We start from the raw sequence: 25419 nt of genomic DNA, 5'->3' as shown, positions 1-25419 counted from the left end.
CCATACATGCATTATTTATAAAATAAACTACTCTTATCTCCTTTTTCGTATTGACAGAAAAGTCACAAATAAACACAAAACACGGTTAAGTCAAATAGGCCTACTTTCAGTGGAATATATTATAATAGTAGGCAAGAGTCAATAAAAATTAATCAATAAAAATATTTCAATACCGTAACTTTAGTACTGTAATGTATTAATTGATACAGTAAAGAACCTTTTGTCGAAATTAAAGATGCAAGCAACCATTTTGTTACAAGACAGGATGTTTATAACCTCTCAATGGAGGCTCCAGGCACAAAAACTATCTTGACCTTGGAGTTGTAAACCCCCTTTCCCTGCCCTCCCTACAAGTTGTGTTGTTTCTGTTTGTTTATTCCAGTGATAAGATAATCAGGTAACGCACACTTCATGATGTTATAAATTTGCCGTACAGATAACAAATCAGATCAGATGTGCTCGCATTACGAATGATGATGACAAATTGACAATAGGCTATGCTATAATTTTTGCGATCAATACAAAATAATTTATTCTTAGTCATATCCTGTGGAGATAAGCGTATGGTTAAGTTCTCATCGCCCAGCGTGGGAGCGGAAATGCCGAGATTCCTAGAAAGCGGCGGTTAAACCGAGCTGCTCTCAAAGCAAGGTCGGTTAAAACAAACTGTATTATTTTACGATCGAAGGTGGATAATCCGATTATCGGTTAATACGAGGTCGGTTAAGAGGGGGTCTACTGTATTTTCAAAAAATGCCTAATACTAAGTTGTAGGAAATTTTATTCTCTTTCGGAATAATACCTTCCACTTTGGTCAATTTCCTCACCATTTAAAAGTTATTTGCAAAAACGTCAAGTAACCTCCAAATTTCTAGTGGTAAAAAAAGTTGGAGATTACTTTTTAACTTTGTACAATTAAATCTACAGTTCTGTTGGATCGATTTTGTTAAATGATGTGTCTTTGGAAGGCATAAACTCTTTGAGTTGCTTTTTCGTTTGATGTGTATTTTATAGCGGTAAGTTTAATAGTTTAAAAGTTATAAAGCGTTAAAACTGGGTCGTTCATTTTGAATAACCCTGTAGTTTAAAAAATGTAATGTTTCAGTCATTGCATCTTAGCGGCATCTCCATGCATTCTTTAAATTAGGTTGAGATGGAGAGGTTCCACCGCGATTATCTGTATGGGTAATCAACAAAACAAAGATTAATAAAAATTAATCTGTAGGGATAAGAATTAAGATCGAAATTAGTGTAACCGAGCAGTCAGACATGTTCAAAGCAAATGCTTGTTTTCGGGCGGGCCTGTTTTCCACAGCAACTTGAACTCTATTGAATGTTAGTTGTCTGGCGTCCGATCTGCTTTGGACAGGCTTGTCATCTCTTTTTTCAAGGCAGAACCCGTTGTTCTAATGTTATAGTAACCCAACACGTGATTGTGCTACTTCACTGAATCCACGTCACCCTAATTAGAAGAATGCATGGAACTGCCAATGAGTTGCAATGAATGAATTATTATTTTTTTAATTTGGTTTGATAACAAACGCACGTTGCTCAGGTGACCACTGCTCTATGACCACAGATAATGGCATCGTGTAGGGTTTCCAACCCCACCACTCTCAGACGACCTGTCGCTGAACAGTGCACTACATAAAATAGATGGGTTTTTCGTCGCATCCGGTAGAATTAGATAGTTTGTTTTTTTCAGTTTCATGATTAAAGGTTCTTTCAAGTAGCCATGAAGGTCGTTATAGTAGGCTACCCATCACTGTCACTAATTATTCAAACTTTTAAAAAAGCCATTTTGTTTTCCGATAAATAAGGACTTCTCTAGAAGTAAACTTAAGGTATTCCTGCTAACAACATTATAATCACTTAATAATCAGTGATAATATTTTATTTTTCTAGTTTTACAGATCTATTTGCCTTATAAATACTTAAATCTGACAATCTCTGTCAGAACAAATGTCTATAAGAATTAAAAGAAAGTTATTTAAAGTCTACCAACAATGTTCACATATTTCTCCCGATGTTTTGGATGTTTCAAGTTTGATTGTGTGATTGATTATACGATTGCAACATCTGTCGCATGTTGCTGTGTTCCATTTGTTTCTTGTCTCTTTTTTTCAAATATAAATAAATATTGAAGTTTAACATCTTTCTACACCAAAGTAAAATAACAATACAGCCGGACCCCGATTATTACTACGATTTGTTTGAAACAATTCAGCTCACAATTTCAGAGACACGCCAATACTATATCTACGATAAAATACATAATACATGAAAACTACATGGATTGTACACTTGGGTGTACCCTGTACAAATGACGAAAGTACACTGAAATATTTGTAATCTTTCCGGCCTGTAATGTCCTCCTTCTTCCTCTATCTCTCTGTCTATCTATCTGTCTTCTCTCTCTCTCTTTAGATGCCTGCCCCGTACCCACACAAGTAGAAGGCCGGCAGGTAAGCTAAGCACACGAACATACACCTAAGGTCAGGTACAGGTAGGCCTAACTCACAAACACACACGCTCACACGGCATGTGCGATGTGCGTAGCTTCACTTGGATGCCATACGTAGCTTCACCTTTCCATTACGTTTGTGTCGCTGTCGTCATGCTCTTATAATCTTACATTTGCTTGTTTTCCGATAAAGTATCTTTTAAATGTTTGTATTGCTTGCAATATAGAACCTGTACTAATAATTTCACAGTACAAGCATCACATACTACCATAGTTTAGGCTAGTAGCATATTTTTAGACCCAGTTCTTATAGAGTAATGCTTCTTCCTTTCGGAAATGTTATATTTAGTGTAACTAGGTTTAATGCTTTCAAATGTATAATTAATTGATAATAATCCAAATAATTTTAAATTCTAATATCAAAAACACATTGGTAGATTACCAGTACCTCAGCATTGGAGTTTTGAAGTTTGTGGAAGAAGCATGATAAAATAGAATAACCTTTTTTCATAAATACTTACTAATGTTTGTCCAGGAGAAGGTAGGTTTAAATTTATTGTAGAATGATTATCACTTGACTTTTGTCAAAACCTCAATTGTTTCTACAACATGTCATGTAGATCAATTTTTAATATATTACTTATCCTCTGCTTTGGAATATTAATTTTAGTGTTGGATTTGTTTACCGTTTATAACATTTGTTTTGCTTTTAGTTTTTTTTTTGTTTTTTTTTCGGTCAAGGAATGAAATTAAATTAATTTGATATTGTTACTGGTCTTACAGAGTATACGCTATTCCTACATTGTATTAAGAACTAAAATCCTTACAGAAAAATCATACAATCGAAAAATAAAATAACATATAAAAGTACCTAAAAAGAATTAATTTACACTTAATTCTGATAAAGATTTCTCAATTGATTAAAATATAAGCTTTCCCAGCTAGATATTAGTTTTTGTTTTTAGACATATTAGTTTTTGTTTTTTGTTTTCAGACATAAAATAATTTAACCAAACAGGGACAATCAGAATATACCATAGTTGGTCAAATGTGTTACTTTATTTAGGCCAATTTGATCTCGGAATAAGTAAAATAATAAACATTAATTCAAAACCAGGCCATTCAATATGGTTAGTTATTCTCTGGATTAAAAAACAACAGCTTAGAACTTTCAAAAATATAAAACTGTTATCAATTAGATGTTAGACTGCAAACTTGAATTTGGAGCATTTTTATTCAACTGCATTTGCTGTCAAAGCATTAACATACAAGCAGATATTTTTATTTAGTTGATGTTATCGGTTTTTCAAATATTTTAGAATTTTAATACATTAGTGATATTGTAAAGTTAATTCATAAATCAGCATATTTCGTCTTATCTTGGGAAGGGAATTAAAAGTCTCATTGCGGTTCATTATTCTATCTTAAAACAGCTTTAAAAAGTAAGAATAAGAATAAGAATAATGTTTATTTTCCCAAATAGTTACAAATATATACAACAAAACAAAATGACAGTTTTTATAAATTCATAAAGTAATTTCATAAAATATTTCAAAGTCGTTATTGTAATATTCTAATTATAAGTAAAAAAAATATATATACTTCTAAAAACTAACTACACTAAAGTAAGTATTTTCTACTCGTGTCGTTAAGACTCACTTAACACAATCGTTGCGTAAACTACTATTACGCAACGATCACATAAAGATAGTGTTAATGACAAGTGTAGAAAATTTAAGGTAATAGCCTTAAATTTTAAGGTATTTACAGGAGTTGCGTACTCTACTTTACCTACGACCGGTTTTTAATTACTTTTAATCACAACTAGCCCAAGAGCCCATGACTGCCAGACCTTCCTCATTTAATAAAAGCTGAAAGTTTCTCAGCAAATGCCCCCAATTCAGTTAAGAATGATCGGCGACTATGACATTTGGATCTTGGTTACTTTGGCAACAAAAAGGTAACAAAGGTCTAAAATTTACAAACAATCTTCGTTATAGTATAAAGCTTGGTTCTTTCATATTTTCTTCTGAATAATGTTAGAAATCATTTCCTCCATTGCCAGACACTTTGTGTGGTTTAAACCAAGGCCGCCTATAACTCCAGGCCGCGGCATTCGAAGTGGCAACGTTGCAAGTGGTGTTGTAACAGCTGTTAATTTGGCAGCAGCTAATGGTATTTGTGTATTTACGAAAGCTTGGTTACTGGACTATGACAATATTGACTCCACTTTAAAAGTACAAAAATTGATTTTCTATTTAAATATTGTTTTTGTTTTCAATTCTACATGTTTTATTTTCAATCTTTCAATAAATTTATATTCATAAATTTTAATTTTAATGAATAAAACGTGAAATAATGAGCTGGTGTCACCTGCCTGCCATGTTATCTTATGGGACGTCTGGCGCTAGACAACACCACTTGCGACGTTGCCAATTCTACCAGGCCGCGGCCTGTACTTAGGGGTGGCCGTGTTTAAACCCTCTGCCAGACACCCTTAAAACTTAGGTATGACGAAAATTTATTTTTGTCATTTTATAACAGCTGAAATTGATATATGTTACTTGGGGAGCTATCAAAAGACGTTTTCTCAAAAGCCGGACACTTTGGTTGGTTATTTTATCTTGCCAGACACCTTAAAGTCTGCCGTGATAAGCTTAACTGTTACCTGCAAACAGTAGATTCAGTTCCAGTTTGAAACAGGTTTCTTTGCCAAATTTAAATGGTGAAATTACTACTTTCTTCTTCACAATCTGTTTTTATAATAAACCATATGTTTGATGTAAACATATGTTATATTTGAATTTAATTGTTTGTTTATTCTTGCAGTGTTTTGAAGTCACTGTTTGTAACTACTGTACCTATTATACAGGGTGATTGATATAAGTGTGCCAGCCGTTTTATTTAAAAACTATAAGAGATATCAAAAAAAGTTAAATGGTAAGTGCGTTAGATTTTTTTTTTTTAATTGTAGTCAAGTCAAAAAAAATATTTTAGCCGCCATTTTTCCAATATGGCCCCCAACTTTGATTTTTCTTATGGAACATCCTTTATTTTATGATGTGTTCTGGTAGAAAATGTAATTTTAAGAAGATTTTATTCTTGTGATTTTTTCATAAACCTAACCGTTTCAAAGATAATAATGGTTTAAGTTGTGAAAATAAATCTTCGTCATACCTAAGTTTTAAGGGTGTCTGGCAGAGGGTTTAAACACGGCCACCTCTAAGTACAGGCCGCGGCCTGGTAGAATTGGCATCGTCGCAAGTGGTGTTGTCTAGCGCCAGACGTCCCATAAGATAACATGGCAGGCAGGTGACACCAGCTCATTATTTCACGTTTTATTCATTAAAATTAAAATTTATGAATATAAATTTATTGAAAGATTGAAAATAAAACATGTAGAATTGAAAACAAAAACAATATTTAAATAGAAAATCAATTTTTGTACTTTTAAAGTGGAGTCAATATTGTCATAGTCCAGTAACCAAGCGTTCGTAAATACACAAATACCATTAGCTGCTGCCAAACTAACAGCTGTTACAACACCACTTGCAACATTGCCACTTTAAATGCCGCTAAAGTTAAAGGCGGCCGTGGTTTAAACCACACAAAGTGTCTAGCAATGGAGGAAATGATTTCTAACATTCTTCAGAAGAAAATATGAAAGAACCAAGCTTTTTACTATAACGAAGATTATTTGTAAATTTCAGACCTTTGTTACATTTTTCTTGCCAAAGTAACCAAGATCCAAATTTCATAGTTGCCGATCATTCTTAACTGAATTGGGGGCATTTGCTGAGAAACTTTCAGCTTTTATAAAATAACAAAGGTCTGGCAGTCATGGGCTCTTGCTCTATACTCAAAACTTCTGAGAGAGGCTATTTTTTTTTTATAACCTCTCATTGCCTCTGACATTGATGCAACGACTCATTGTACCAATCATTAAATGCACCAATCGTTAACAATGAAATTGGTAATCATCTGATTAGTTGAAGTTCGAAGCTTTTCAATTTTTCTTCTTCTCCCTCGATCCTTAAACCTCATTGGTCCGTTACCCGTGTTGTTAAGTAAAACAATGCTGATATGTAAGTAAACAATGCTGTTATGTGAAACTTTTCAATTCTTAGAACTGAACTGAAACGGATTCTTTAAAAAACAGTCGTGAGTACAAATCTTTTAAATGAGTGGTTTTGGGCTACCTGCTCTGGGAACCAAGTGGATTATCTCTTTGTTGACTCAACAAACTGCTTGTCAATTACCGACAACACTGTTTTGACCAGTGAACGAGTGACTTGAAATAACTTTACGCTAGCTAACACAACACATCTCTTATTTTGCTGCATATACAGGGTGGAAAAAAGTCCCAGGACGGTTAAATATTTCAAAAAGTAATAAAGATAGAGCTTCAAAACTTGGTAAACAGTTACTGGGCATTAAAATAATTTTAACACACTATTCAGTGATGTGATACCTCTTTAGTGGGACGGCCCGCGAGGAGTCCGAAGAAAATCTTAAATATTAGCATAGGTTTTTATGCGCTTAGAGGTATTGGTTAGTAAAATCCAATGCCGCAAACCTGGAATAAACCGACAACCAAGTCAGAAATGAAAGCTATTCAAAGATGCATTAAATTTGCAATGCACAGTACGCTACCTCACCTCTTCAAGACTGCTAGAAGTCAGAAGAAAATCTAAAATCATAAACATATGCAACTTTGCAAAGGTAGATATGCACATCAAATTATAGATCTTTCTTAGTAAAGTATAATGCCACAAATTTGATCTCAAAAGAACAACTGAGTAAAAAATGGCAGCCGTTCAAAGATTCAAAATGGCGAATTCAAGACATTTTTGAACGGCTGCCATTTTTGACTCAGTTGTACGTTTGAGTTGAAATTTGCGCCATTGTATTCTACTAGTAAAGCTCTTTAATTTGATGTGCATATCAACCTATGCTTTTATTTAAGATTTTCTTCGGACTCCTAGAGGGCCGTCCCCCTGAGGAGGTAGCACATCACTGAACAATGTGTTAAAATGAGTTTAGTGCCTAGTAACTGTGTACCAAGTTTTGAAGCTCTACCTTTATTACTTTTTGAAATATTTATCTATCCCGTAACTTTCCATCCACCCTGTATACTTGAATGAACTAAGTGAATTCTCATATTGGTACAAAATGCATCACATTGATCCGCAATAGCTCGAAATATGACTTTGTATATTAAGTTGATGTGTTGCACTAAGATTTTTGATTCAAATATCTTGGTTCAGTTCGTTGTTGTTGAATATTTTTTCCGTATTAATTAATTATAAAATTGAAATAATAATATACTAAGTTACAAGACCAGTTAGTAGGTGTTTATGGTACGAGCACGGGATTTCATGTCAGTACAGTAAAAGCTTTTATGGATTAGTCTCGTACGATGTTTTTGCCACACTAACCGCAACAAAAATACAGTGTAAGATTGCAAGCCATACATACTTTAATACATTTTAATGAAATGACGACCATACAAAGTAGGTATTTAAGCCAAGTATGAATGGAGATGAGTGTAGGATGAGTGGCGCGGTCTTTTAGTCTTGTTAGTGACTAAGGCCGACATATTCCTTAGACACAGCTGTTAATTAACAGCCCATACAGCTAAAGGCAACTAAGGGACCTACAGTTTATAGTGGAATCCGAATCACATTTTTGCCTTTGGTATATACAAATTGGTCTAATTATCAAGATAGTACTGCGGATAGTCATAGTACTCACCTGTGCGGACGTTAATACACACCAGGGAGTATCGCATCCACAGTGCATGCCTATAAATATCCACAATTCGTGACCTCCTAGTAGCTGGATTACAGGATGACCAAACCACTGATTAACCTTAATAATATTTATATTATTTCACAACTTTTAAAACATGGAAGACTCTTACTCATATATGTTTTTTGATTTATCAGGCACAAGATTTTAGCTCATTTCTTTTGAGATAACAATTAATTATTTAATGTATAATTCTCAATATTCTCTGTCGTAATGCTTTCATTCTGCTATAAATTGATTTGTAAATGATCACACTAAATACTGCGGTGGGCGAGTCTATAGCGTGCAGAGGTTGACAGCCTTATTGTTTTGTTGTATAGCCTATTGCAACACTGACTGGTAAATTTACTGTACTCCAGCTGGCTGTACCAGTCCCTTTCTGTAATCAATCACTTTCTGTTAAAAAAAAAAGTACAAAAAGCAGCTGATGACTGAGTGTGGCAAACATTTTTTAATATTATAATTTATGATTGAAATATATTTTGTTATTTTCAACATATAGCTTTTTGTACATACTAATAATTACTGAGGTCCATCATGTAGGGTTGTTTTCAGAAATAACAAATTTTGTGGTTTCATGTCAAAATGTTTTTCTAAAGACTTTTGTATATAAGGTTTATCCGTGTGTAATGTATTGTATTTATCGTGTAAAAATAATTTTTCTTGTACATTTTTTTTTTGTTTAGAGTTAAAACTGATTTAATTTAACTGAACAATGATTTGCAAATGGATGAAGAAATTGATAGTAAGAACCAATCGATTGATCAAGCGAGCTTCCCCAATCAAGGAATTAAGCTTGCATAAAAACAAACAAAATTGTTCATTAAACTAATAAATAGTATAGTTTTGTTTATCACTGAAATAGACCGAAGAATTAGGCACTTTGTAAAATTGCATCAGGGTTGGAGTTAATGTAATAAAAATGTATTATAAGTAAAGATTACATTTAAAACTGAAGTAAACAATTTCATGAAAAGAACAGCTTTTTATAAATTATATTGAACATGTTTTAGGTAGTCGTGTAACATTTGTGATTGCTTAATATATAGCAAAAAAAAAACCTTTAAAAATTAAACATTTAAATTGTGAATCTTCATTTATTTTTGAAAATACTTTTGGTTTGTTTTGTAATTGGCAGAGATCTGTTGTAATAGTAATATGCGTGAAAAGGGAAAAGGGAAAAAGGAGAAGAAATCATGTGAACCATTTGCTTCTGAAATATCTTATCTTAACATAATATAAACGTTAAATACCGGTTAAAAGAAAAGAATATTTGTTGTCATAAATGTTAAAAGAAACATATTGGTTCACAGGTTTCCATAAAGAAGATTTCATAAGTAAGAAACTCTGATCTATACATTGCTTTTTTATCATATTTTGTTTTGCCTTGCTTAAGCTAAAACTTTAAATTAAATACAGCATCAGATATAACTTTAATGATCCATAACTGTTCTATTATCCGTTATATTTTTATACATCTAAATCAAAAGCTTTAGTCTTATATTTTGAATGGAAGATACGAAAAATCATCTTTGTATTTCTCAGTACACCATGGTCTGTGTGGGTGATACCATTTTGAACTGGTGTCTTCTAAATGCAAGCTTGATGACGATTAGAAAAATCTTATTTCCAAGCAATAACCATCTTATAAAAGGCTGTTATTTGGCTACCATGCATTCTGTTTGAAGAAGCCTTACACTTCTAGTTTACAATATCCTTTGTCTTCCATGCTAAGATAAATGTAGTTGTTTTGATCAATGTTGAACAGTGATGGATATGTGGCAAGGTTTCGGAGTGAGAAACAGAGAGGAACTAATACTTGACCACATTGTAATTTCAGTATGAATTAATATGATCCCTTTATCATCTTGTTAAACATTCTATGCATGTTTCCATATAATTTTGAACTTGTGATAGGATTAAAAATTGCTGGTCATAAACTTTTCAGCTTGAGAGGAATAAAAGTGATCACCTGATCTTGAGTTATGTCTAATGCCATGACTTAATTTTTCTGAATTTTTACTCTGGAACTCAGATTTTTTTCTCCCTTAATTCGCTACAATCCACGTCTTAAGTTTTAATTCCATGTTTTCAAATTTTATGCAAGTATATACATCGATTTTGCATTACTTAACATGTCACAATTTCTACATTTTGTATATATATATATTTTCAATAGGAGGGAAATGAAAAATTTGGCTCTTTCCATATAATTGATGCCACATTTTACCTGACGACTCATTCTGTTAAGTTAAATATATTAATAATTTACTCTTGCCAAATTAACCGGACTTATCCTAGTTGAATAAGTTTAATTCTAAGCACCGGTATTGCCATCAATGTTCATAATTTTTTGGATCACAATAACTGTAGCCTACTACCTGCCAAGGGTATATCACGCTCATTGCCAAGTGAAAAAAACAAAAGTAGACTCTTCACAGTTACCCAGTTTCAAGAACTTATAATAATTAAGTTACTTTTTTATTTGGTTTTAGCCTTTTGTTCTTGAAGTTGTTGTCCTAGTAGCCTTTTGTTCTTGAAGTTGTCGTCCTAGTCACAAATGCAATTAGGTGAAATTTAGTGACTTTGATTAGCAACATCAAGAAGAAAAGGCAACAGCCAAATTAAAAGGTAACATAATACTGTAATAAAATAGGCTGTCACAGAAATAAAAAAAGTATAATATTGTTAAAAGTCTGTAAATGTTTCAAGCAAAGATAAATTTATTGAAAAGCGTTGAATGATTGTTAAGTTAATGTAATAGTGGTGGAGGATAAAAATGTGAAAGATCCAGTTATAATTTGAGTAACCTATGTAACTGAAACCAAAGGTTATTGTTAAACAGCATTAAAAAAAGTAATTCAATTTGTTTACTCATTTTTCGCCTAATGACACATTTATTTTGACTAAATCCTACAAACATATTTTTTTTATTAACTATACATCTGAAGACATAGAGTTCATTTATTTTGATTGTAGTTTAATGTGTTTCACATGAGTTTGCAAATTGTTTATGCCAATTGGTTAGATTGACCAACTAAACAATAGTCACAATCCATTTTTATTGTTGTTTCCTTGATATCATTAAAGTTTAAAAATGTGTTTAGCAGATTAAGAGTTTAAGTGAATCAGAGTATATTTTCAATCCAATCATGTTCCTTTTTTATGATTCAACTCACTATTAATTGAAAAGATTGACATACTTGTAAATATTTCTGTTGATTTATACAGTATAAAATTTGTTTGAATATATTAGTTGCTTTACTGCTCCTTTGTTATAAGCATGGGATGTGCATGTTTAAATCCCATTGTATGTAAATATTGACACATTTTCAGCTTTTATCATATACAAACTTGGTAGAAGAATTAGAGTTCAGTTGAAAAGCATGCTCATTTTAAAGCAGTACTTTTTTTGAAAAGATCTTTTTTAAATAATCTTAGATGTGGTGAATATTTTGGTTATCATATTTTTACCATGCTTAAAACATGTCAAATTCTGTTCCCAATCAATATCAGCAAAAAATTAAAAACAGTTTTAAAGTGTGTTTAATATTTCACGTTGCTACTCCTCTATCAAATAAAGTGAGGTTAAATTGCATAGTCGTCAAGTCAACGATTAAATAGTTTTTTGGGTCGGACATAATGTCTGTAATTTTTCTCTTTTTTAGGGATTCAAAGAATAAATTTGTAGTTCACTATGACTAGATAGTTTAATCAGTAATTATAATGCATGTAAGTCTCCAAAACCACTTAACACAAATATCTCAGACCAACAAATATAAGTACAATACCGGTACTGCACTTAAAAAAATCTTTTGTTTTTAAGAGGATTATTAAAAAGTTTATAGTAGGTTTAATTCTGTAACTTTTGGCACAAATAACTTCCACTAATGATGCAATTCAGAAAGATATGCGGAGAGGCTATTTATTGAGTACACAGGACTGATAAGTGTCCTAAGATATTGGCTTTTGAACATCAATTTAAACCATACCTTAACTTTTAAAATACCAATTTTAATTATTAGAAATTAACTATTTTTTATCTTATGATTTTGTTGATATTTTCTACTCTAATGTTCATGACATCGAGCTATGATTTTAATATGACAGATTTTTATTTTTATAGACAGACAGGGGGAAGAAACCCAAACAAACAAGGTGTTTTTTTTTTAGAGAATTTGTTTAACTCAAGAAATGATATGATAAGGTTTTGCTCTGTGATGCAAAACCATACCCGCAACGCCCAAAATGATGATGCTTAGTATGGGAACAGATTTTTTTCAAATTTTAGTATTTTACTGAATTTCTTCCTTGTTACAGTGTCTGAATTACTGTAATAATTAGAAAAAAGGATTGCGTTTGTCAACAAATTATATGTGGTTACAAAGAGGAACTGATTGAGTAACAAATATAATGAGTTTTTATATGATGCAGGATGGTAGAATGCAGCAGCAACAACAACAACAGCAGCAGCAGCAGGAAACTACGAGAATGGCCTCACAGTCCAAGTACAAGGCCCCACCTGCACCTACCTTACCCGCACCTGACAAGCCCCCACCTGTAGCACCTCCGCCCGCCCAGGAACCTCAGCCCGGGATGCCTAACCTCATGCAGAAGCTCACTGAGATGACAGGAAATGTCACGGGTGGTGATAATTCTGTTGACCACATTCTCTCTAAAGGCAAGGAACTAATTTTCATGAAATTCGGGTTGGGAAAATGAATTCTGTCGCTACATCGTCTAAATGCCTTTCTATTTTTTATCTATGGCTTTCGGATCTTCCATAAAATGCATTTTTTGTGTGGCAATAATTTATCTAAACCTCTTTCCTGATACAAAGTGGATTAATTAGACCAACTTAGTATTTATACATGTAAGAGTGTAGCTTTGTGGGTGTATAATGAGGCGAATGCTACTCTATTATGTTACAACGCTACTGCTACCAACTTCAACTCTTTGCTGTTGTTACGATACAATGTGCTTTGATCTTTATATTTTAGCAAAACTGTTAAAGTTTATCGCTATGAAACAATCCATCACATAACATTACTTTCCGAGGCTGGTTACCTCCATTCTAGCTTTAAATAGTTAATCAATAGTCAGTTTTTACTATTGGTTTCAATTTAATTTTGCCATTTTCAAGCTTTAGTAAAAGATAATTTTCTGTCAATCTCCCAATTAAAATTGTCTAATATTCGAGGTGTAAGTTGTTGTTATTGAATAACATTAATTTGTCAACGCTTATGGTTGTTTTGGGATTGCTTACCAACATGCAGAGTAGCTATGCTTTACTGTTGAAATTTGACCCTAGTATACCAAACACATATTGCAGTATAATAACAACCTTTCTCTGTTATAAACCAAATATGTCTCGTATATTGTTATACGATGGCGGTTTTTTAAGTAAGAACCGGTTTCGCATATGAATCCGTACTTCAGTTATACACCGCAACGAGGCTTCACCATTTGATGGCATCATTTGTGAATAAAATGATACAAATTTCAGCTCTGTAGCTGTCATGTACGCTTTGCTGTGTGTTTTTTAAAGTTTCTTAGCAATCTAATCTCCCTCCGCGTCTGAAGTAAGATCAGTTATACACTTTTTCATTACAAGAAACATATCCAATGCCAACATTTATCACCAGGTGGTTAGAGATTATGACCCTGATGCAAGGATAGTGTAGAAAGAGCTGAAATAAGCTAGGAGTTTAAAAATGGCCGTGAAAATGCTCTTTTTGTAAGGAATTGTGTTTTAGTGGGTACCCAATATGGATGTTTCTTGTAATCAAATAAGTATTACTAACCTTACCTCGGACGCGGCGGAAGATTTGATTGTTTAACACGTTCACTGCGGGCGTATCGGATACAGGCCGAGCGCTGTTCAGACGCTGCTGTAACCGATCGGATACGCTCGGCAATGCCTTTCGTATATCATCGTTTTTGCTCTAGCGTCGGTCGAAGGCAGACCAATTCCACGTTAGCGTGTAGTGGGTGACTTGCTTTTTGTTGTGTTGTAGGTTGGTAGTAAAATTTCCCCATAAAATCCCTGTCTGGCAAACTTAAAAATCAACTTGTTGTCCCGTCTTTCTCCCTCCAATTGGCAATACGATGAGACCGGCTACGTTCCAAGCAGTGCTGCTATATGTGAGTGTTTAGCGAACTACGTCGATTCTGGTTATAAAACAGGACATCACCGCACGTTATTTGCTATTCGTCATACCATAATATGAGAGCCAAACACCCGGCAATCGGGTTTGTTCGACGCTGCGGGCTGCGCCGCGCTGAGGCTACGCCTGCCATTTGATGGCCCGCAGTGAACGTGTTAAGCAATTTTAAAAACTTAAAGCAAAGCGTACCTGACAGCTTCTGTAGTTCTGTTCACAAATGATGCCAGTAAATGGTGATGTGCCTCGTTGCGGTGTACAACCGAAGTACGGATTCATTTGCGAAACTGGTTCTTACTTAAAAAACCGCCCTCGCTAATAGATGGTTGAGTCTGTGTAAATAGTGTGGTTTTCTATATAAACACAAAATGCATTTAAATAAATAGAAACAGTATTACAAGGGAACAGCCTTGGCTAAAAAGTTTTTAAAAATTATTTTGAGTGTCATCAATGTAACATAACATTTAAAATTAGAAAAAAACTGTTAAAGTGTTCCATGTTTGAATAATTTCTTTGAATGCTGAATTTAAATTGTACAACAATTAAAATTTTTCAACTTTTATTGAGGTGTCAACATAATTGAACCACCAAATAGTCAAAAGTTTCCAATTATTAATCTTTCATAAAACATTATGCTTCTCTCAGAGATCTAAAAGTGTATCTTTACCATATACAACTTTTTCCTACTGATTGGAATTGCGTTAACATATAATACTTTGATAAAATTGACTAAATTGTTCCCATTTTATGTTTTATTTATAAATTCATAATAACAAAATTCAATAACAACCTCTTTTATATTTTGTATATTTTTCTCCTGTCCCTTGTGTATGCTATTCAGTAGCTACTTGTAGTGTTTTACTTCTTTTATATTACCCCCATAGATCAAATATTGTTCAAATATATTACATAAATATAAATAATATTCTAGCTTAGAGAAACAGCTATATTTTAACCTCGGTGTGTACCTAACTAGGCTATCTGCGAACTGAGATTTTACTGTAGTCAGCATTGTTTTATTATATTTGCTATCATTATTTTTTTAAGAAATTTATTTACTCAGACATTTTAATCTAAGAAAATAATAAGTTACCGACTCATTTCACATCTCATATCCTAATATCAACCATGAATTCTCCAAAAAATATTCAGAAACAGACACATTTTAAATTAATTAATTTTGTACAAAAATTGATGGATAGAAGAATGAATACGGTTGTTTAAATGATACGATAGGTAACTTTTTAATATCCAATTCTGTATCCGTCTAAAAAAATTCAAATTCAACCTCTGTCAGAATTTTGCTTCTTGAGAATTCTATCCTACTTCATCAATGACAATAAAAGATTTATGTAGAACAAGGAGCAAAATCATGTCAAAGTTGTTGTGATGGTTGGTTCTGGGCACTGTTTAGTCTCGGTTTACGGGTAGAATGTATCAAGTTATAAACTTTATAATTAAATTATTGTTGTTGTTTTGAAATATATACTTATGTTCAATTTTCATAGAGACTCTGTTGGCGTTTTCATTGTTGATGATGACAATTTATAGTTTTAATGAAAATAGCGCTGTAATTCCACTTCTTGTAGTTTTGCTACTCCACATCTACTGGTATATACATATATTATTTACTTATTTTTAGTCATTCCTTATAGGTTAGGTTTTATTTCTTAATTGTCTTTTTTTACAATCCCCTTGTTGTAAAAAGCTTTAATTTCATAGTTTAGGTTTGGTGTAGTTGTACCTAACATACATGAAGGGAAATGATACTTTTGAATCAGACTGTAATATTTCTATTTCCCTCTACAGTACTTTGAATTTAAAAATAGTTTTAAGCTTTTAAATTTTAATTTTAATGAATTTAATTTAATTTAATTTAATTTATGTTTTAGACCTCAGCTCACGATTTGTTTAAATAATTTAATTATTATTTCTTTTTTTCTTCAATATTTTTAAGTTAGGTCTGTTGATGGATGGACTAACTAGGGTTTTTTTATTAATTGTTCTCATATTTGCTAAATGTTCAAAAAGCTAAACAGATTGTAAATAAAATTGTGATAAAAAAATTATATTTTACAGGGGAGTTGTTTGAATGGCCAAAATACAAAATAAAACAGACACTCAATAATATCTAGAGTACCAGCATGTTAAAAGACAAAACCTGAGTATTTTGTTATGCTTCAATCTTTGCTAAAATTATGAAAATCTTGTATTACATGGCAATTTATTAATATTTAAACATTGGGTGAATTGTTTGACCAAACAATTCAGAACACAGTTTTTATATTTTGTTTTTTCTTTATGCCACTTTCGTTCTAGTTCACTTTGTAGCAAATATAAAATTTTCCTGTGAAATATTAAATAGGTATCTATTTAATCGAGTAGGAATTAGTGACTTAAAGATTTTACTAAAATAATCGTTATTTTCTTTCATTTTACAAATTGCTGAGCACCACTATGATTAAATACAATGATCCGGTACAATCTGTAGTAAATATTTTCATTTCTTATATACCAGTAGCTGTGACTCCAGAAATCACATCCTGTATCAAGCTATGTATTGCCATTTATATTCTTCTCAATTTAATTTGTAATATTGTAGTTAAAATTGTGATTGTCTGCAATGCTCGTACATAATTTAAATAAATGGATTCTTCTGTGATGAAACATTTGAAACGCAAACAATAAGGAGTGTATTAGGTTGTTTTTTCTAGATACTATTTATTGCATATCAAAAGAATTTGTAAGAATAAGGTATGATAACAGAGCTTGATCGCAAAGATACCATATCAGGCATTGCGATGTAGTCAGGTAGTGAGATTACAACAGATCGGGTTATTGCCTTGGATCATATAGTACCTTTATCATATCAATAACTGTATATATCGGCTTGCTTGTCAGTAAATTTCAAAAATTAGAAATGACACATAGAAATTTAAGCTTAAGACTTTGATAATATAATATATAAATATACATATACAGACACACACACACACATATATGTATATGTATATATTTATACATATATAGCTCTGCAAGTTAGGCACAAACTTTAAAACCATCAGGTGTATTGATTATTAGTACAGAGATTTCTTACTATTAATTTTGTATTATGTATATTCTCTTAATGTACATTTTGCCCAGCACAAAACCTATCCATACTGTTATCATATTTAAAAGCCCTAATATTAAGTTTATTATTTTGTTTTCTGTATTATTTTAACTTAATTTTAAAAATAAAAAATGTAAAACACAATTAGATTTAATTTTTGTTATTTTTTTATTTTTACACAGTTGATGGAATTCATCATGTTTTAACGTAACTTCAAACATTCAGTTTAAGATATTTCATGTACAAATTGCACATTCAGTTTACCTTACCATGACCAGTAAAACATCCCTGATGTGATAGTGTCAACAGTAAGCCTAAATGTTAAATCATTTTGTAATATTCCCGCCAACAGAGGTTGGAAGCCTTTATTTTGTCGGAAGACAATCATTTTTTTCACAAATAAAGGTTTAATTTATTATTAAATTATTGTATTCAATTTTCATATAAGTTAACTATATTGAATATGTACATAAACTAATCCAATGTACATAATATGCATTACCCTTGATGTATTTATTTGTGTTTTGTACACAAACATAGGTTTTAGAAATTTACACTGTGTTACTCCAATGGTTTAGTAAGCTATTCATTTACAATTTTTGTGTGTAATAATTTTGTATTTAAAACTAAAATTATTTGATATCCCATTTTTATTGCTTGTAAAAACTGGACAACGTTCTTAGCAATTAGATTTAATGAAAACTGTATACGGATTCATCATATTTTCAAGATCTAAGTATAATCAAAGTTTTATTTATTATAATTTCTTCCCCATTTATTTTATCTTTCAGTAATAAAAAATCTAAATAGAATAGTTATATTACTAGCACTAATAATAGCTCTCAAGATTAAGTCCTGACATTAGGTTTCAAGATTTGATTAATAATGGTAATGGAAGTAGGAGTAAGAAAATTAATTTTGTTATAAAAAAGAGGTGGTGAATGTATTTTGTTTTCACCTCCATTCTTCTTCCTTATTCCTTCTGTGACCATTAGACTGTGTTTTGTTTTATTTTATGAATTTAATCGTCTGTTAACTTAATTGACAGTGAAATACGGTATTTAAAAAATTAAATTTTCCTACAGTCACCCGACAAATTTGGCTTCCTTGTACTGTTTATAGTACAGAAAGCTGCTAATTGCTGCATATTTATACTTTGCCGTACGGTTTATACTTTGCCGCACATCAGGATTTCAACGAAACAACACAAAACAGCGTGGTTCCATTATGCACGTAATTCGTGTACGCTTGGAAATAGGTTGGCAACACTTAAAGATAATTATACTATGAGCAGCTGATTGACTATTATAACTACGATTTAACCTGTCATTTCATGTTTATAGTTTCGGTATTTCTGGACTTTCTGGACTTTTCTTTTAAACGTTTTTAAAACCTTCCTACGATCTTAATAAACAAGAAAATACCTTTTAAGCATTTCTTTTAGGCGCGGAAACCACTTAAAATTACAAAAACATACGGAACTATATTCTCAATACGCGGAGCACATTTCTTGCCGAGGAAAAATAGCGGAGTGATATGGACCGCGGGTACTACTTTCTCTAGGGCACCATTTGTGTTGCCAGCTGAACCTAAAAACGTGTTGCATAGTGTTTGAAAGACTAATTATTTATATGCTTTATAGTGACTGTAGGAAAAATATAATGTGTAACACGAGTGAAAAAGGCCTTTGCTGCACTCGAGATCATTCCACACTCGCCTGCGGCTCGTGCGTAAACATTGCTCTCGTGTGCAGCAAAGTGCCACTTTCACCACTAGTTACACAAATAACTATTTCATCATTCCGTTCAAAAGTTGTCATTTTAAATAACAGCTTATATCAAAGAAAATAATTGTTTCCTAAGCTCTAATTTAGAGCAAATGAAAAACAATCAGCTGACTTATATAACTTATGTTTTCCCCCTACGGTACTTTGATGAAGACCTAAGCATTATCTTGAATACTATTTTTGTCTTCCTTAATATCTGTAACCTTATCTGCCTTCTGTTGCCCCAAATGGATGATACAAAGTTATTATTAAGTCTAAAGATTCCTTTCAAGAATTAAATTAAATAACATTATGACACTGTTTTTTTTTTGTAAATGTATTTTTTTAATTTTTATCAAATGACATGTCTTGTAAACGTTTACCTTCTAATATTCCTGTAAAACTTCCCTTAAAAAATATAGTGCAAGTATTTAAACTCTTTCCCTAAGGACTTGTACTTAAAATTCCCTAACTGAGGCAAAATATATTCCAATTCATTTATGTTTATTTTAACCCTTCCCGGACGGGCGAAATCGTGACATAGGACAAGAAAAAATTATAGAAAAAAATAAAAATTAATTTTCCTTTTTTGTGTTTTGTTATATAAGTATACATGAAATAAACACAATACAGTAGAACCTCTTTAATCCGAACTAAAGTCTGTCTAAAATAATTGTGCGGTTGGAATTCAAGATATGATTTCCCTGTTATGGTAAATCTCCCTCTCATTTACCCTTTTCTACACTAAAATACCCGTAACAATCATCTGTTTTATATTGCAGACAGGTTTTTAGGAAGCATTTGTTTATTATGATTGAACTACACACATAATAAAACAAGAAGATTTATTTTAACATAAATAATCTACGTATTAATTTTAATTTCACTAGAAGTTTTGTTGTAATATAGATAATCTTGGGCTAACATCTATGCTTTATGCTTTTGATGGATTGTTTTAAATACAATTTCAGTTCAGGTAATGTAACTATACATTATTAAATTAGTTAATATCGTGGTGAACTGGTTTCACAATTCTAAAGCGATTCTTCACTTCTTATTTAGTTATTATTTTAATACCGTCGACAATGGGAACTTTGTCAAGGTCTCTAGCGAAGCCCTAAAGTCAGATCAGGATGAAAACCATTGTGTTATCCTCTTTATGTCTGAATAATCAGTGTACATCAGAGTAGACCTACTCATGATGAACAACGGAGTCATTTCATTAAACTTGTTTTATTATACCATACATTATTTGCTAAAATTTTCTTTTACTGAGGATAAACTAACATAACAAATTGATCATACTATTTGACCGAGTTATGTTTAAAGATACACAAAAATTAAACCATTTGTATGAAACAGCTATATTTAAGTTTTTGCATTTTTTCATTGTTTACTAATTGTATAAATATTTCAAATCCCTAATAGTAGGCCTAAAAGCCCAATATGCCTGAGTACACACCAAATGGAAAACAAAACTCGTAAAAATACACAAATATAATTTTATTTATAAAACATATATTAAACTACAAAATGAACACAATGATGTAAATTTAACAAAAGTTAGATGTAATGTGAACGTTAAAAAAGTACTGGAAACGTTCTATTACATCATTCACTCTCATAACTGGAAAGTAGATGTTCACCATCATTTTCGCTTGGCCCACCAGAGTCAGTGTCATCCTGCAGATTTATAATGAATGGTTCCATAATTTCGTCACGCAGTCCTTCTTTATAAAAATCTTCTTACTGGATATTTTCAGCATGAATTACGCATTGCTTCCAGTCTTCTACTGTTACGTTACATGGTTCATGACATTTTCAAGAAGGTTCCTGACATCCTTTATTTTAAAAGACGTGTTATTTTGCGCTACCTCCCCATTCACTTGAGCCCAAATTAGCTCTATGGGATTGTATTGACAATGGTAGGGGGTAGGCGAACAACCTCAAACCCATCTGCAACGCAAGTTCATCCAGTTCGTACTGTGGGGGGAAATCTTGCCTGTGCTGCCGCACGGTGGTAAGGAGTTCTGCTACTGTGTGGACTGGATTGTGTTCAATACCATTATCTGATAGCCACTTCACAATGTCTGCCTTTCTTGATTTGAACTTGGAATTTTGTTAAGTCGTTTCGAATGGTACCGGTAGCTGGCATTATCCATTACAATAATCTTTTGATATATTTTCTATATTACAATCTTCGGAGTCCATATTATGTGCTGCAATGCATTTGTTTCCTTCTCCAGTTAAGTTTTGCACTGTTTTGGCTATTTCTAATTAACACTAATCAATTAAACCCAGACTGAATAATATTAAACTGCACAAAATATCATCATAATAATCACAATGTTGTTTACTACTAAAATGTAAACAAAGTGACACCTGTTGTAAAATTATGAACAGTATGAATCAGCTGTAGGCTAATATGTGGTGGTGGCAGGGGCCAGGGAGAAAACAGGGGAAAACAAATTTGTCCTTCAACCGCACATTAAATTCAGACAGAGTATAATTGGGACCAGGGGTAGTTCGGACTAGTGAATAGTTCGGATTACAGAACATATTGTTGTTTTTACATAACAATAGCTAAAACATGGCTAAAATTTATCTAAATTATTTTGGGAAAAGTGAAAAAAATGTTTTATAAATTAAAATACAGTGTTTATTTAATACAGTAGTAAACATGGTGAATAAACAGTAATGTACATTAAATAAAGTATACAATAAAGAACTGCTGTACTATTTATAGAGTACAGCAATGAGGGGTTCGGATTAGTGGACGTTCGGATTACGGGGGTTCGGATTAAAGAGGTTCTACTGTATAACACTTCATAATGTCAAAATATTTTTTTTACTCGTTTTTAAATATCCGCGGATAAGTAGAAAAGCAGCGGATATATCCGCCACACGTCTTTGAAGATATGACCATGACAACGTTAGGCAATAAATAAAGAACAATATGTAAACAATAAATAAAGACAACATAGTTTTGAGCGCGAAACGTCGAGGGGGGAGCGTAGGAGAGGTGGGTGGTGGGAGGGCAGAGGGTGAGGAGCGGTAGAGGGTAGGCACGCGAGAGAGGGGGGAGTGCGGGAGAGAGCGCAGCCATGGAGATAGCAGGAAAGTGGCGCCTTGGTACCGCGAAACATCTGGTTACATCTCAAGCACCTGCCAATCTGTCTGAAAAGAAAGCGGATATATCTGCTTCCCATCCGGAACATCAAAAACCATAAGCGGATATATCCGTCACCCGTCCGGGAAGGGTTAAACATTCATGTACCCTTTCATTCTTATCCGTAAATCTTTAACTTCTTGAAAAAAAATCTGTCCCAAGGTAGACACTATAAACAAAATTTACTTTATTAAATGAGACGGTTAAAAACGTTTGGTCCACATGATAGGTGAATATCTCTACCTAAAACGGTAGTATTAAAGAGTTGGAGAAAACTATGTTGGTTTGATTAAATTTTTCTAACTTTGATTCTAATACTAAGTCCCATTGTAATGCGTATTGGTAGGTAACTGATTGTGCTGTTCATAACATCAAATTTTGGTTCATAAAAAAATTTAGTGCTATGGCTAAAAGTGGAATAGTTATAAATTAGGTAAAGAATTGATTTTCATTACAACTCAAATTATTTCATTTTTTTCCTTGAGCCAGAAACCCCAGTGTGCAACTTTGTGATTGACATTTATATTTTATAATGTACTTTGTGATTCATCAACTTGTCAAGTGTAAATATGCTATGAGAATTCTGCAAGTAGTCATTAATTTAAAACTATGCAGAACTCGAGTAAAGCTTCACTATAATGTTTTTAAGAGTTATGTTTGGATTCTTTGTAATATTGAATATAAATTGACTACTGTTATTTCTTAAAACTTTGTATCAATGACTGAGGACTATTATCAATGTTGCATGAAGTGAATGGTGTTGATATTAAGCGTACACTTTGGAGAGTCTGCCTTGTATCAGTAAAATATGTATTAAAACAATTGTGTTGTGCAAACCTTTTTGCATCATTTTTTATTTCATCCTTTTTTACAGAATTGCAATTCTTTGTGGTGGGCATTTAAAAACACTCAAATCCAAACAATTGAGGTTTTTTTATTTGGGAGGAGAGTTGGGGTATGGTTAGTAGCTAGTAACTGGCTAGTAGCTACCTCTATCTACTTCAACCTTTGGTCTCTTGCAGAACTCCTTTCAGTCCTTCAGGTTTTGTCACTAGGGAATCCTAGCAGCTGTAAAACACCCATCCCTCTTTTTTCAGTTGGCCTCACAGTTCCCTTCCAAGGAATTTTAACTGCACAGTCCAGCCAGAAGTGTTGAGAAGACTTCAACTCTTGTTTTACAACATTTTTTTAATTTTATTTTATTTACATGCTTCAATACAGTTTAAACACCATTTACATTGAAGCAGTTCATGCACTTATAATATTATTGCTTCAGTGGGTTTCTTCTTGTCTTTTCACTTCACGTTTACTTACACTTTCATGCCATGCATTTAATACTAACATAAAAACAAAATTATCAATAACTATAACAACAATGTAAGATATTTAAAAAAGATTAACAATGATAAATTATATAAATATGTAAATACAGAGTAGTAAAAATAAATAGAACAACGAAAAAATATATAGATTAACATTTACTGATTGATTAATACCGTTTTTAATTTTAATTTGAAATTGTTTATGTTGTCAGAGAAAATATCAATACTATTGCACTTTTTTATTACAAAATTGTAGTCTTTCATTAATCGATAGAGGGGGGAGGAGGCATGGGCAGTGGTGCGGCTGTAGGGCAACGAGAAGAGATGTTTGTTCCTACTATTGAAGCAGGGTACACGATAAGACAGGCCGGCCAGGCTAGCAGCGTCGTCAACCTCTCCACGCGCCAGTCTGTACAGGAACACCTGACCTATGATCGTTCTTCTCAGATCTAGACTCTGCAGCCCAAACAGTTGTAACAAATCATGGTATGGAACTTCGTACGTATAAATATTGAAACATTTGTAAAATAAGAATCTTAAAAACTTTTTCTGGACTTTCTCTAAAGCATCTTTAAACTGTAAATTATATGGATTCCAAATTATGGAACAGGTTTCTAATCTTGATCTGACAAGCAAAAGCATAATTAATGTTTCAATGTTTCTAAAATTTGTACTTTGTCTAACTATAAACCCCATCATTTTACTTGCAGCAGCAATGCATGTTTCAATATGAAAATTAAAAGATAGTGCAGAATTCATGTGAACACCTAAATCTTTAATTTTGTTTACCCTACTAATTAAAATGCCATTTAAAAAAATAGTTATTTCGTAAAAAAAATTGTAGTCCTAGTAAAAGTCATTAGTTGACATTTCGAAACATTAAAATTCATTTTGTTTGAAACACTCCATCTATAAACATTGTCAAGATCTTCTTGTAAGCTATTTGCATCATCAAGACTATTGATATGCTTAAACATTTTTAAATCATCGGCAAATAGAAATAAATTTGAATTTAAAATACAGTCACTTAGATCATTAATTAGTATTGTAAAAAGACAAGGCCCTAGATTCGAACCCTGGGGAACCCCAGATTGGACATTAAATACAGCAGAGGAAAATAATCCATGATAGAAAACAAATTGTTTCCCATTCACAATGTAAGATTTGAAAAAATGCAATAAATCATTTGACATGCCATACCAATGCAGTTTCTGCAACAAAATTGAATGGTCAACCTTATCAAACGCTTTGGCCAGATCAAGAAATAAATTCATAAAAAAATACCTTCAAAACCTTACATAAATTATTGTTGGAAAAATTTACTATAGCATTGAAGAATTTTTTTTGGATAATTTTGAAGGGTAGGTTGTGCCACGGTTTAAGAGTCCTTAATATTTTTTTTTTTTTGCTGTAGTAAAATTATATACAGGACAAAAGCCTATATCCTGTCCTGATACAGACCAGACCAGTATTAAATCATGAAGTTTGAGCTTAGTTTTAAGAATTGACAGATATTTTTTTCTTTTTGTACAGTATTACTATTACATTTTTAAAGTTTTAATAATTTTAATTAGTTTTATCAAATATAACAGTTTAGTATTATAGTTTTATC

The 25419-nt window shown here is 32.3% G+C and overlaps 1 protein-coding gene across 20 annotated transcripts in view; it reads left to right on the top strand.

Moving 5' to 3' along the window:
- Positions 1-23316, top strand: part of LOC129005589 (RIMS-binding protein 2-like) — a 208159-nt gene extending 184843 nt beyond the window's left edge. For 19 of the 20 annotated variants that reach the window (XM_054434535.1, XM_054434534.1, XM_054434533.1 and 16 more), the window contains 2 exons: positions 2428-2465; positions 12710-23316. In XM_054434535.1, coding sequence (XP_054290510.1) covers positions 2428-2465; positions 12710-12997 — 326 coding nt within the window. In that variant the 3' untranslated portion in view covers positions 12998-23316. The remainder of the gene's footprint in view (positions 1-2427; positions 2466-12709) is intronic. The other variant, XM_054434532.1, reaches the window with a different exon arrangement.
- Positions 23317-25419: the final 2103 nt, after the last annotated feature.

Source organism: Macrosteles quadrilineatus, unplaced genomic scaffold, assembly GCF_028750875.1.
Source record: "Macrosteles quadrilineatus isolate MER2022 unplaced genomic scaffold, UCM_ALF_1.0 Scaffold_24__1_contigs__length_1734639, whole genome shotgun sequence".
In the NCBI taxonomy this organism is placed as follows: Eukaryota; Metazoa; Arthropoda; class Insecta; order Hemiptera; family Cicadellidae; genus Macrosteles; species Macrosteles quadrilineatus.
This window is presented reverse-complemented; position numbering and strand designations above follow the sequence as displayed.